Below are 13848 nucleotides of genomic sequence, written 5' to 3' on the forward strand. Positions count from 1 at the left end.
AACCCATCCTTCCAGAGCCAAGCAGGTCTGCTGACAGGGGCACTGGCGTGACAGTCGCCAGCAGCTCGTTACCTGCCGGGACCGAGGGGGAAGGGACAGCTTTACATTAAATTCACTCAGGGAATCAGGCTGAAATTGAAAACGGAATTCGACTGGGAGAACGGGATGCTCTGGGACCTTGCTGCAAAACCTGGAACCTGTACAGAAACATCTCTGTCTGGGGCTCCTGGCCTGCCAGGGTGCACCTCTAAGGAGGCAGAGAATTAAAAGGCCCCTTCCCTCTGCACAGCCTCCTCAATAACCCTGCGGGTTTCCATGAGCATGCAAAGCGCAGCCTTGCAGTGGGCTAGTGATGAGTGAGGTGTGGAAGGCCTTCTCATTTTACAGCGTGTTTCAGCCCAGAATTAACTTGGCCCTGGTCCTCAACTGCTTTACAGACTAAGTTCCTGGTGGGTTTTGAGACAGCACTCTAGGGCCAGAATATTGAGGACAGTGGTGGGGGAAGCCCCCTCTCCCAGTCAGAGCATCTTGGACACTGTTTTAACAGACTTCTGTGCAAAATTTTTGTCTGAAGAGAAGATTCTAATGCCTAAAAAAAGTTTCAAAAAAATCACTGGAATAGATGACCTCTAAAGTCCATGCAGCTAAAGAAAAGGAAATCCTGTGTTTCTGTAGATCACATCCATCTAAACGGTTCCAGATCTCTAGATTATTTTTTATAAGCCATTTTCAAAACTCTAGCACAGCTTATTATTTTTAAATTATCCTAAAATGCTCACGAAAGACATGTGAAAATGCACTTACTGAAAATGAGTGAAGAGAAGGCTTAGACGGAGACAGTCTTAAATATAAACCCTGTTTTATTTTCAATCCCAGCAGCGGAGACTGTCAAAACCTCTAATGAGCCAGGTGGCACACTGAGTAACTTTCCAAGTGTCTCTGACCCCTGGCACTTTTTTGAGGGGCCGCACTGATGCTGCTGTATCTCACGGGCCTGTGACAGAGATCAGTAGGTAGAATGAGTTGCGGATTATAAAGTGGTCATGGATAGAAACTACTATTGTAATACCCTTTGACAGCATTATGTTTTCAACTGTTCCTCTAAACCTAACATGTGTACTATGGGCTAAGTCACCAGTTTCTGTGACTTCTTTTAAGCCTTGTAACAATAAACCAGAGTGGAAAAAACAACTTATCCTTAACTAAAGGAAAGAAGAAGCAAAAGAGAAGAGAGGGGGAGCAGGAGGAAGAGGAAACATCAAGAAAGAGAAAGGCAACAACTATAAATAAAAGAGTTCAAAACATGTTGTGGGTAGGTGGTCACCCTCATCAGAACGCTCCAGCCAGAGACGTGATGCTAGCTCCCATTTTCAAAGAACGAACGCGCTGAAATTAGTTCTGTCCCTCGGCATTCCCTGAGAGACTTCACAATTCCACGCCTCAGAGGCCAGGATTTATTAAGCAAAGCTTCTTCTGCAGCTGAGGGGCCCCGGTGGTTTGTAAATGACTCCCAGGCAGAGGAGTCCCCGGCAGATCCGGGGCACAGCCCCAGCAAACAACAGTGACCTCTTCCCAAGCCGCTCCGCTCACGTCTGGGTGTTTCACTCCCATGACGAGCGACCGTGTTTTTCTCTCTTGTTGCAATTTTCACTTGGCAGATGGATGGGCCAGTAATTGACCCAGATATTTATTGTTAATGTAACTTAGAAAAAAAAAACCTTTATTCTAAGGCACTAAAAACTGTCAGTCATTATGAAATAATTAAGACCCAGCATATCCCATAAAATTCCTAGAGAAGCCCAACCCCCTGACCCCCCATAAGGTTATTTTCTCATATTACATTATGGCTCCATTAGATGTGATTTGAAAACATCAGTGTGGGCACATTCATCAACTGCTTTTGCAATTACGTTTTAAGAACTGCTTGCTATAGCAAATTCCTCTTCATCTCCCTTCTAAGTCTTTGAGAATATAATCCTAAAACAATGAAAGAATAACCTATTTCTACTGTTGAATGGGTATAAAGGATGTTTTTATTATTATTCCTTTCCATTTGCTTTCTACTTAAATACCCTATTTGAATTTTACCACCAGAAATGCTGAAATATTGACACATTTAACTACTTAAAGTCTGTCAGTCTGTTGATCTTTGACCACTGCGCCTGTTCCTCAGCAGTGATTTAAGCTGTTCAAGGAGAGAGGTGAGTTGAACAGCCACACAAGCTATACAAGATTAAAATATCCAGGTCATATGAAGAACACATAGCACATACAATAGTCTCTGTACAGAGTCCCTAAACCATCCAATTCACTCACCCCTTGCCCTTCAATGACAAAGAAGAGACCTTAACATTGTTGGAGTCCTTAGCCAATGGCCTGAAGGGGAAGGAAAGGCACTAAATGCCTCTTTTTACCATTCGAGGACAGCAGAACTGTGGGGCCTTATGTTTTGCTGCTTGCCAGCCTTCAGTTATTTGAAGCTATAGAAAATCCTCACCCTCTCTGAGGTCTAATCCTGGATTTAAATACCTGGGCAAACTTGGGATACCTCTAGCAAAATGTGCACATGTCTCTTTGGTTTCAACTTGGAACTACCCATCAGCATACAGGGTTCATACCTACGAGAGTATGACAGACCACATGATTTTGTCTAGATACTGCCAGGGGGCGCCCCCCTGAGTCACTCAAATTTTAGAACCAGTGGATGAAGGACCTGTGATGGTGAATGATTGCTCTGAATTCAACAGCACTGGCTGAGTGCATGTTTTACTTATCTCAATGCCATCACCCTTGTATACTGAAAACTGCAGCAGGTGCATACCAGGTTATTATATGTAAGGTCTGCAGGCCACGCTTGGTGGACAAATCAATTTGCAGACCACTTGCCCCGATTCTGCAGGCCCAGGCAGTCCCCAGCCCAGGCCAGGAAGCCAATTTGCATAAGCTTGAGAGGGAGGCAGGTGAGGGAGCAAGGAAACCACTCCCCCATTCAATGATTTCCTTTCTTAGTCCTGAGTCCTGGGCTCCTGCACGCACTCTTTATTGTCAGGCCCTCAGCTCTGCTGCTGGCCCTCACAGACAGGACTTGAAGCGTCTAGCAGACATAAGAACTATCTATCAGGAAACCCCAGGACTCAATACTGGGGAAAAAATCCAGCCTAACAGAAATGATAGGAACCAAATGACAAAACTATGATCTCTTCAAATCTTAACATTTCCCACTCCAAAGCCAGCCCTACTCTGAATCCTTGACTGTCAGCCTCACTGAGAGGGGCAGAATGGGTGTATGATTTGAACTTCTTTTGGGTGTTCTAGTCACACTGTGATCTGAGAAGACAAGCACATTTTCAACCCTTCTACTAAAATCTCTCAAATCACTTCATCTCTCTCAGCCTCAGTTCCCTTACTTGACAAAGAAAGCAGTCTTGGAGGTTTCCCAACATTCTTAATAACTTTTCCAAATAAGGTTACTAGTCAGGACATCAACATATAACACAGCTGAAAGCTGTGAATGTGCTCTTCAAGCCACTTGAATCTTACCTAGTTCAAACGTTATAACCTCTGCAGCTCCTGCAGAACCCTTCTGAAAGCCTGAGGGTTCCATGGTCACCCAGTTTGAAAGCTGCTGTATTGGAAGATGGTTAAAGCCCTTCCAAGTCTCAAATGCCTTGACCTCCGCAAGACCTATGTCCCCCCATGTCAACTCTTCAGAGGGGTGCTGCTGGTTGAGAAGCCAAGCTTGCTGTTTCTGGTGACTGAGGTTTAGAATAAACAAAACCAGCTGTTTTCTCATTACCTATACTTTTTCCTCAGGCAATGGGTCCATTCACTGAACTAATCTGTCTTGCATAGCTGCCTGGATGGGGGTGTGGGGAAGATGGGTTGGGTGAGCAGTTATCTTTGGTCCTAAGGGTATGAGTCAAGGGTCTGTGCTCTTGAAGCCTGCTTTCTGCCTCTTGGTTTGAGAGAGATAAGCATTTTTATCCTGCCTGCTACAAGTTTAAGGTCCAATTTTACACCTAAAATAAGAGGAATAAAAAGCGATCAAATTGCTTGTAGCAAGAACTGAACACCACAATTCTCACATTTTCAGGAGTACGTCAATAACTTAGCAATTTACCTTGACTGACATTGAAATGAGTACAATAAGACTGACTATGCACTAAAAAGAGATTTAATGCAGTCTGCAAGGAATTTAGAATGAGTTTTACATTGCTTGATAAAATCTGCTAATAACAGAACTCATCCCTACTTTGAAGAATGGGATCATTCATCTCACGTAAGATACACAGACACGCGCTTCCACCCAAACACTTCAGAAATTAAGTCAAACTTAAAAAAAAAAAAGTATACCGAGTTGTCTTACATTACTGGGGAAATTATTATTCCTTGCTCAGTTAGAGCTCTCAAGCATCAAGGAAAAAATCACACGCATTTGGAAAAGGTGGTGACATGACCTGACCTCCTAAGAACATACATGAAGAAGAGAAGAAAATGGGTTCCGTGTGCTGTGCCAGGCATACTTGCCACAGGCTGGCCCAGGCCCTGCCAAGCAATGCTTCACGATCCATCGTGTTCACCTTTAACGTGCCCAAGAGCTAGAAAGTGTGCATCCTAGATTTTCTAAAATACTCCGATTTGACGCAATTTTATTTTCAAATAAGAATCCAACCACAACTTGACTGGTTTCATCAAGCAGCATTGCTCCATTTTACAAGAGAGGAAATGGCCTCAGGACAGGACACGTAAGCACCCGACAGTAAATATTTTAGGTTTTGCAGACCATACAGTCAGTTGCATCACCACCCCTAGAGGGTCACACAAGGACTCCCACACTCCGCTCTTCCCACACCTGGGCTCCTGCTAGAAACCTCTGCTGAACAGCCCGCTTGAAAATCCACCGGAGTATTCTGTTGATAAGGAAATGTCTGGGCCTCACATTTCCCATGCTGCTTGTGTAAATCTTATGAGGAAAAGTTGTGCAGCTCCTTTCATGCTTCTGGATTCAGTGCCACTTGGCAGTGCAGATTTCTAAAAGCTTTTGAATAGACTAATAAACATGGAATTGTTCTGAACATCTGTAAGCAAAATATGAAAAGATATTACCCAGTGAATGAACATCCTGGGTTTTCTTGCCAGAAATGGGGTATTTGTATATTAGGCTAATGCACTGAAATTAACCCAGAATGCTTATCCATTGCAGAATGTCTTTTCATATTTTCATCTGTACAGTCGTTACTATAAAATGTAAGAATAATTCTCTATCAGAGTATTCAGGAATCTGAATAGCTCAATTACTTCTAAAATCAATGTAGTAAAGCAACAGCATGCCAGTTAATCAGTTGGTTTGCATAACAACTGTTTGAGGGTGGTGTGTGTGTGTGCATGTGTAAAGAGAAAACCAGTGTCAGCCCAACTCCTTAAAACAAATGTGAAAGATCAAGCTTTCATTTGACTATAGAGAAAATTCTGGAAGACAGGAACTAGTATTCTTTACATCACAACCAACGTTCCCCTAGGACCTGGTGCAATGCTCTGCACGTGAAACCTTTCCAGTAAGTGGCATATTTAATTTATTCAAGTAAGGCCTGTATACAAGTTAGGCTCCTCATGGCTATTCCAGTCCAGGTTCTGGGTTCTCTAGTGCCAGCCAGATGCTGAGCTTGTAGGAAACACAAATGGACGGATGAATCTTTGGACATCATTTTAGGTACAAAACAGTGGCCGCTAAGACATGAATTACTTCTCAGCACATTTGTTAGAGACAGACCACAAATGCATCACAACAGTGGCCCAACAGAGCTCTGCTGGCAATGAGAGATGCTACCCTGCGTCCCAGCCAAGACTAGGTGCCTGGTGCAGAAGCTGGTAGTGGGTGGCTTTCAGACGGGTTAGAATTCAGGCCCAAAACATCTGGGTGAGGAAAGTTTCTCAGCCTGTGTGCTATTGGTTCAGTGCTTAATGAACCTGAGGAAGGGAAGATTATAGATTACTTAAAAGTTACATTCACTTTTAAAACAGGTTTAAACGAAATTATGGGCACACACAAGGGATGAGAAATCTCCAGGGAAATGCAGGAGGCAACTGAAGCCTTGGAACATCATGGAGGTCCGGCCAAAACTGTTTTCATCACATAACTCAACCCAAGGTTAACTCAATTTGGAGAGAATGACCTGTGCAGACTAAACTCACAATAGACTGAGATAAGATATGTATCTCAGAGAGGCATTTTATTGAATTCTAAATAAGAATTAGAATTGTCTGCCTGACTAACCTGATTTCATTGCATTTTCTTTCTGTAAATAATCCCCACAGGAGGACAAAAGATTAGAAAGTTTTACATACTACGGATCAGAACACGAGGTTAGTGATACAACTTAAAAGTGCCAGGGTAGCAGGCTCTGTGGGTCTGCCCAGAACACCAAAGAGAGTGGCCAGGACCTCCCCTCTCCTAGGCTGTTCTAGCCCAGCAACCTCCTACTGAGACCCCGTGTTCCTTTTACATAGTCAAGGCATTCCATTAGGTTACTCTGAAATACTGCAGACACAGAAACCAATCTCTCTTCCAAGTGACTGTCCATCTCCACTGTGATTCAGTGCAGGCTGATTTTATACTGCCATTCTCAATGGGCGACTTTATTCCAAATTCCTAAGAGACTCTCCCCTTGTATTCTCTACACATGTCAGCTGCAAGTGGCACCAAGCAATGGAGACTGCCCACCATGAACAGCCCCATTAGTGAGCCCACGATGGGGACACCTCCTCTCTCAGCTACTATGAGAAGCCATGTTATCTTTTCTATATGCCTAGTCACAACTCCAATTTGGGGTTCAGAGTCACCGGCCTATCAATGTCCACATAGAAATACCATTCGGACATTAATCCATACCCTCTCTGGACACACACTGCTTCTACACTCACATCCACACTCTCTTGCTCACTTCTCCCCCCACCCGCTGAGGCTGTGCAGACCCACTGGCACAGCAGGGGTAGCAAACCTGAGCCGATGGTTCCTTGGCCTGTGTTCACCCACCTGTGTGCTGAGATAATGCTTGTGGAAGCTCTGATGTGTGTCATCACACAAGACGTTGCACAGAGCAGTGGTAAAGCCGGCCCTGTGGATTCTGTTAACCCCTCCTCCCATACTTCTGGCATCTGCCCCAAGAAACCACATGGTACCTTAAGCTCAAGCATACTGCTTTATGAGAGAAGGAATTTGCACACAGTCCAGGTCTCTATGCTTCTTTTCATGACAAAATGAAAGTAAAAATCTTTACAAAATATTCACCGATTGTGATAAAAGTTTTACAAACTTAATTGCGAGCACAAGAGAAAGCAATTTTGAAATTAAGGCAAATACTAGAGTACAGACTAGTATTTCTCCCACACTGGATCTCAGCAATTACTATGCATCTTACCAGAGCCTTGGGGTTTTTTTTTTTTTTCCTTCTTTTAAGTCAGACCCCTCCAGGGCTGACTTGTTCACCAAGGCTTTGAGCACCAGAGGCTTCAGAGGGGAGGCCCGCCAGTGTAACCTGCTTTATGTCTCCCCCACTCCTCTCCTCGGTCAAAAATCTTTAATTAGCTGGTTACCGTAATTACTCTAGCTAGGGACCTTATTTGTTCTCCTTCCCTGTTATTCCCAGGGATCTGAAGGCTCTACCACTTCTGTGCCAGAGGGACCTTTCTATCATAGCTCCTCTCTGCCTTTTTGTTTTTCCCTTTTATGATCAGAACAAAAAAAAAAAAAAAGCCTAAGGAAAGAAATCATCTCTCCTTCTGTGACTGGGTAAGACCCTATAACTATCCATTTCCAATCAGGAACAAGTTTCCATGACAACCATGCTTCCCAATGCTACTGTTAACTTAGCAGGTAGTGTTCGTATCAAATCAAGTTCTTCACCAGTCTCCGTGGTTTCTGTACTTTGCCACTGCTAGAGGCCTCTAACACACCAGCTGTTTGCATGAACTGGCTCTGCCTTTTTTCCTTCTAAACGTAAGAAAGACAAAAGAATTTCCTTGGCACTCTCCTTACTCATTTAAAAGCACACTAATATAATGAAAAATATAGCAGAGGGATAGATATGAAAGAGAATTTGTGACTTGGTGGAAGGAAGTGCAAAGGGATGAATGGAGAATGGCTGGGATATGATGACAGCTGGGAGACTTACACCACAGTCAATGGCATAGACTTTGAGCTGAGAGCTAATGAGGTAGGGATTCCTGCTAGGTATGACCTTAGGTAAGTTATTTATCCTCTCTGAGCCTCAACACTCCCTCTGTAAAAGACAGAAACTGACATACTTCATGGAACTGCTTAGACAACAGCAAAGACAGAAAAAGTGCTTATTAGAGTGTCTGGCATACAGCATGACTTTAACAAATGGCAATTATCATGTTGTTATTAAGGTAAACACCCGAACTGAAAAGCGTTCGAGCAAACAAGGAATCACAATATTCGAATTGATTGTTAACATTTTACTGGTTGAGGATAATTGGTACAAAGCAGTAGATATTTGCGGGTTTTCTTAGCAACCTTTTTCTCTTAGGCCATTAAGTCATGTCTGGAATTACAGGAAGGAATCTACTCATTTCCATTCCTAAGACTTGAGGGGATACACCTGGGTGATCTCCAGGATTCATTTGAGTCTATTTATAGCTATGCATAAGCATTTAATTTTGAAACAGAAGTAAAAAAAAATAGGTTAACCATTAAAATATTTGTTTGTTACACCACATTCTCCATACCAATAAGAATATTTCCATCCTTCTCTAGAGCAAGAAAAAATAAGAATATGCACATTTTAATAACATTTTCATTGTTGTACAGCTCAAATTTTATTTCAAAAATAGAATTCGTATTGTAGCAAACACATCAACACGCTCATTATTCACCAAGCTCCCACACTCCAGCTTTTCCCCTCCATCATTCACGGTGCCCTTGGAGGGCTGAGCACATCCTCCACAAACCACACTTATTTAAGCCTTTATTTTAAGAAGATAAAACTGTTTACATTTTACATCCCATTTTTGTCAATGTAGTGGACTATAGCTCCTGATACTTCCCTCCCTTTTAAGACCTCTTAAAAGGTGAATATAATTTTTTTTAGAAAAATATTTCAAATGCTATCTGAGCTGCTAGGAAAGGAAAGGAAATCCTTGAAGGTCAGAAACAAATCCAGAGAGGTAATTTCGTATTCAAGATAGAATATGCCATGAGGGCATCTGCCTATCCTGTTAGCCTAGAGTAGAGGTCAGTAAATTTTTTTCCTGTAAAACGCCCAACAGTAAATATTTTAGGCTTTGCAGACCACATAGTTGGTTGCAAGCACTCAACTCTGTCACTGTAGCATGAAAACACTCATAGATAGTATATAATAATAATAATAATGAGAATAGCTGTGCTTCGACAAAAATTTATTTATATAGATATGCAGCAAGGGGGATTTGGCCTATGAATCAAGTCAACAGTTTGCTGATCCCTGCATTATAGCATGGCTTTCAATGTTTTTCCTTCCAGAAAACACAACCAGTATCTGAAATGTTTTTCTCATGTGGTAGATTGTTGCAATAACAGTCCTGATTCTCGATACCGCCTATATCCTTGCCTTTGGGGAGCCATCCCATATTGGCTCTCGTCTAGAGCATATGACTTGCTTTGGCCAATGGTATAAAAGTAAACGTAACACAAACAGAGAATGGGGCTCATCCTCTCTTGCTGCTCTTAGGTTCTCTACATCCACCACCATGTGTATTAGCTCAGGCCAGTGTGCTGAAGACATATGGTCCATCATCCCCATTACCCCAGCTGGCAGTTAGTGCTAACCAGCAGCCAGCACCAATTGCCAGGCCTAAGAGTACAGCAGCCTAGGCCAACTAGCCCCCAGGCAACCCACAGGTTGACCTTAGCCACATGAGCAAATCCCAGGTGAGGCTAACAGAAGAACCACAAAGCTGAGCCCAGCCCCAACTGCTGATCATCAGAATTACAAGCTAATAAAATGATAGTTTTAAGCCACCATGTTTTAGAGTGGTTGTTCCACAGCAAAAGCTAAATGGTACACTCCACAGGAAGATTATCATCTTCTAAACACATAAAGTCAGAGGCTCACAAGTATATATACAAAAATAATAAAGACTGAAGAAACATTTTTAAAAAAACAATTTCCATTTTAAAGAGCCCGTCACCCAGCAGTAGTTACAAGCCCTCCCTTGTTTCTCCTAGTAATACAACAAAGCAAATTCTTCCTACCTGAGCAGACTTCTTTATAAGTAGGATTTGAAGTATAGCCTCCTGCAAAACCAACTTGAGTTGAATATACTCCTTTCAAGGCCCAGAATTTCCTTTCAGCTCCCCAGAAACAGCCCATTCCTTAAAAAAAAAAAAAAAAAAAAAAAAAAGGATACTAATTATTCAAAACAAAGTGGTCACTGCACATTCGTATACCTGTCAGGTGAAAAAAAAAAAAGTTGCTCCTGTCATTTGATAACCAAAAATGACTAAGATTTTATCTTTTAAAGAAGGAGAATTCTTAACATTGGTAAATAATTTTATTTACAATTATTTGCATAGAATCTCTCTTTGCTTTAGCTGTGCAAAAACTTAGAAGGCCTCAAATTTAATGGAGTTAGTAAATCTACACATTTCCAAATAATATAGTAAGGGGTAACTATTTTCATATTTCCACATCCAATTCATAACTTGAATTAATAGAAAATTTACTGAATGATCCGCTCCCTGGTCACGTATTTTTAAAAAAATATTTTACCACAGTATAGCACTAAGTTACTCATTTTAATGGGAAAACTTCCAAAATCAACATAAATTGATGCATATTTCCAATTAACAATGTCATATATGTGTTTAGTTTTCATTTTTTTAATCACTATAAACTTGCATGTGATAAATCACTGTTTACCCAAAAGTAAGTTTTTCTGAGTTTTATTTCTGGATATAATGAATGCAGGAGAAGAGTTTGGAGGGGAGGCAGGGAGAGAATGACAACAATAAACAAACTCACAAAAGTAGCATTCCCTTCGACTAGCAAACATTATGTCTATGCCAGTAGGCACGCAATCTCTTTGAACATCTGATGAAAATCAAAACCCATCTCCCAAGAACACACACACTCACACACATCGCAAACGTTGCTGTGTACTTCCTTGGGCTCCAAATACAGAACCTTCATTTTTTACCATAAGTTTCTTAACTGTCCAGTACAACTGGTGTTCTATGGCCCATTTCTAGATGTAAAAAAGATTACTGCCTCACTGAAATTTTATATGGCTTTATAAAGTTACGTATAACTGAGATCCTGAGTGGAACAACAGTTGGTAAATTAATATACACTATACACCTCTCACTCCTACACTCACTCAATTTACCAGATTTGATGACAGAGCTGAAAGATAAATTAGAAGTTTACTGAAATTCCTGACACTCTTTAATATTCTACTCTAAAAATTCAAAGCAACAAAACCCAAAAAGCAATTTGAATAAAGTTATATATTATACAAAGATATTCTATTTGCTAAAGTGTGTTAACCAAAAATAGGTTAAAATAAAAATATAAGGCCAAATAATAAAATTTAATGCAGTAAAAAATTATTGTTGTGATAATATTGCAACATGGAAATATGTTTGTGATATCATAATTACCTAAGGCTAAAGTAAAAAGGAAAAAACACAATTACGTGCACTTTTATTATAACTATTAAAGATTTGCACACCAAAATTAGACTGGAAGAAAATACACTAAGTATACTAAAGTGATAACCATTACTGTATTATAGTGGTGACAATTTGGGAATATTTTTTCATTCTTCAAATTTTTCTGTAATAAATTCCTATTACTTTAAGAATAAATTTACATTTTTAAAGAAAAGCAAAATATTCAAAGAAATAAGATAAGAATCTGTTTATGCTTATGTTACCCACCACTATACCATTTTTCCCGTTTACAAGTGATTTGCTTGCTGCTAGTGAATATAAATAAATATTTACTGAGTATCTCTAAAAATTAAGTATCCACAGGTCTCCGGCAAAAGGATTCACTATTAATTTTCCTTTGTTGCATTCCCCGGCATGAGGGGAGGATGAGAGGGATTCTGTGGAGAACGACAATCTGTAGGTGAGCGGAGCAGCTTCACTGCACATAAATGACCACGAGAGCCCCAGGATCTATGCAGAGCACCAGGCAGAAGGCAGCCCACCCCTGAAGTACAGGAATCTGCAGTTTGTTAAATAAAATATTTCTGTGCTGCACAATGACTAACAGCGATGGCACCAGAGAGCACCAGAATCCTTCAACCTTCACGTACAAGGTCCGTGACAGGCCATTTTAGTAGCCAGCCTGTCCTGACCTTTGCCCACGGTCCCACTCCAATGGCCCCAGGTTGTTAAAACTTAAAATGTTCTTGGCCAAAACAAGCAAAACATTAGCTGCAAGTAGAGAGATATTTAATCCCCTTTTAATGCTTAATAGGGATCAAGAAATGACCCCATGAGGAGGAGGATGAATGACCAGGATGCAGGTGGGCAAGGGTCTGGAGTGCCACGTGTGACTGAAACAGTGTCTCAGGGACTGGAATATGGTCAATGTCCACATTTCTGGAGAGGAATGTGACTTAGGACACAGGTTTTTAGGAGGATAAAACTCCTGAAGCAACATTTCAACTAGCAGCTGCAGGTTTAACCTAAACATTCTATTATGTGGCTTTGAAGGTGTGACTGTGAAATCTGTGTGTGTGTGTTTAAACAAAGAAAATAGGATTATTTATAGCAAAATTACTCATAAATTTCAATAATCTGGTAATCATTATGAATATCAGCAAATAAAATATAGTATGCACTATTTTCTTTAAATACTTATTTTTAGCCTTTGTTATAGAACAAAACGGATGCAAAAAAACCACACGAAACAAACATATAGTTCAATGCACTGCTATTAGGCAAACACGCTTACAACCACCACCTGGATCAAGAATCAGAAGTTTGCCATCTACCCGAGACATGCCTCCATGTGTGCTACACTCCAATCCCAACAGACACCTTATATACAGCCCAAAAAGTAACCATTATCTTACTTTCACAGTAATCACTTCCTATGTTTCTTACACTTTATCATCTAAGCGTCCACCCAACATTATAGTCTTGCTCATTTTTTTAAATTTGGTAAGTCTTTAAGTTCTTTTTTTTTTTTTTTTGAGATGGAGTCTCCCTCTGTCACCCAGGCTGGAGTTCAGTGGCGCAATCTCAGCTCACTGCAACCTCCACCTCCCGGGTTCAAGCAATTCTTCTGCTGCACCCTCCCTAGTAGCTGGGATTACAAGCGCGTGCCACCATGCCTGGCTAATTTTTGTGTTTTTAGTAGAGATGGGGTTCCGCCATGTTGGCCAGGCTGGTCTCAAACTCCTGACCTCAGGTGATCTACCCGCCTTAGCCTCCCAAAGTGCTGGGATTACAGGCGTGAGCCACCACACCTGGCCGTCTTTAAGTTAATCAACATGTTGTCTCCATTCTTTTCCTTTGATCTTATCCCTTGAAGATCATGATCTAGTTGAGCTGTTCAGTTTCTGACACTGTGGATTCTGAGGACTGTGTTCTCATGGTGCAATTCAGTTCACGCATCCGTCCTCAGAGGACAATTTTCTGCAAGTTCACACTTGGATCCAGAGGCTTCATCAGACTCAGACTTGATCCTCCGGCAAGACTAGAGGTGGGGCTATGGATGGTCTTTGATTAGAAAGCACAGAATGTCTAGTTGTCTCTTTCACGTCTAGTTAGCATCGATGGGTGCTCAACGTCTACATGTGTTAATTCCTGCAGAGTTGCAAAATAGTGGTCTT

At 41.3% G+C, this 13848-nt stretch overlaps 1 protein-coding gene across 9 annotated transcripts in view; it reads right to left on the minus strand.

The window, feature by feature from the left end:
* MSRA (methionine sulfoxide reductase A) overlaps nucleotides 1–13848 on the minus strand; it is a 376253-nt gene that overhangs the window by 173730 nt on the left and 188675 nt on the right. For 8 of the 9 annotated variants that reach the window (XM_003271425.3, XM_030812392.1, XM_030812391.1 and 5 more), the window contains one exon: nucleotides 10253–10372. In XM_003271425.3, the coding sequence (XP_003271473.1) occupies nucleotides 10253–10372 (120 nt within the window). Of the gene's footprint in view, nucleotides 1–6998; nucleotides 10175–10252; nucleotides 10373–13848 lie in introns of those variants that run through there. The other variant, XM_030812394.1, reaches the window with a different exon arrangement.

Source organism: Nomascus leucogenys, chromosome 4 (assembly GCF_006542625.1).
Source record: "Nomascus leucogenys isolate Asia chromosome 4, Asia_NLE_v1, whole genome shotgun sequence".
In the NCBI taxonomy this organism is placed as follows: domain Eukaryota; kingdom Metazoa; phylum Chordata; class Mammalia; order Primates; family Hylobatidae; genus Nomascus; species Nomascus leucogenys.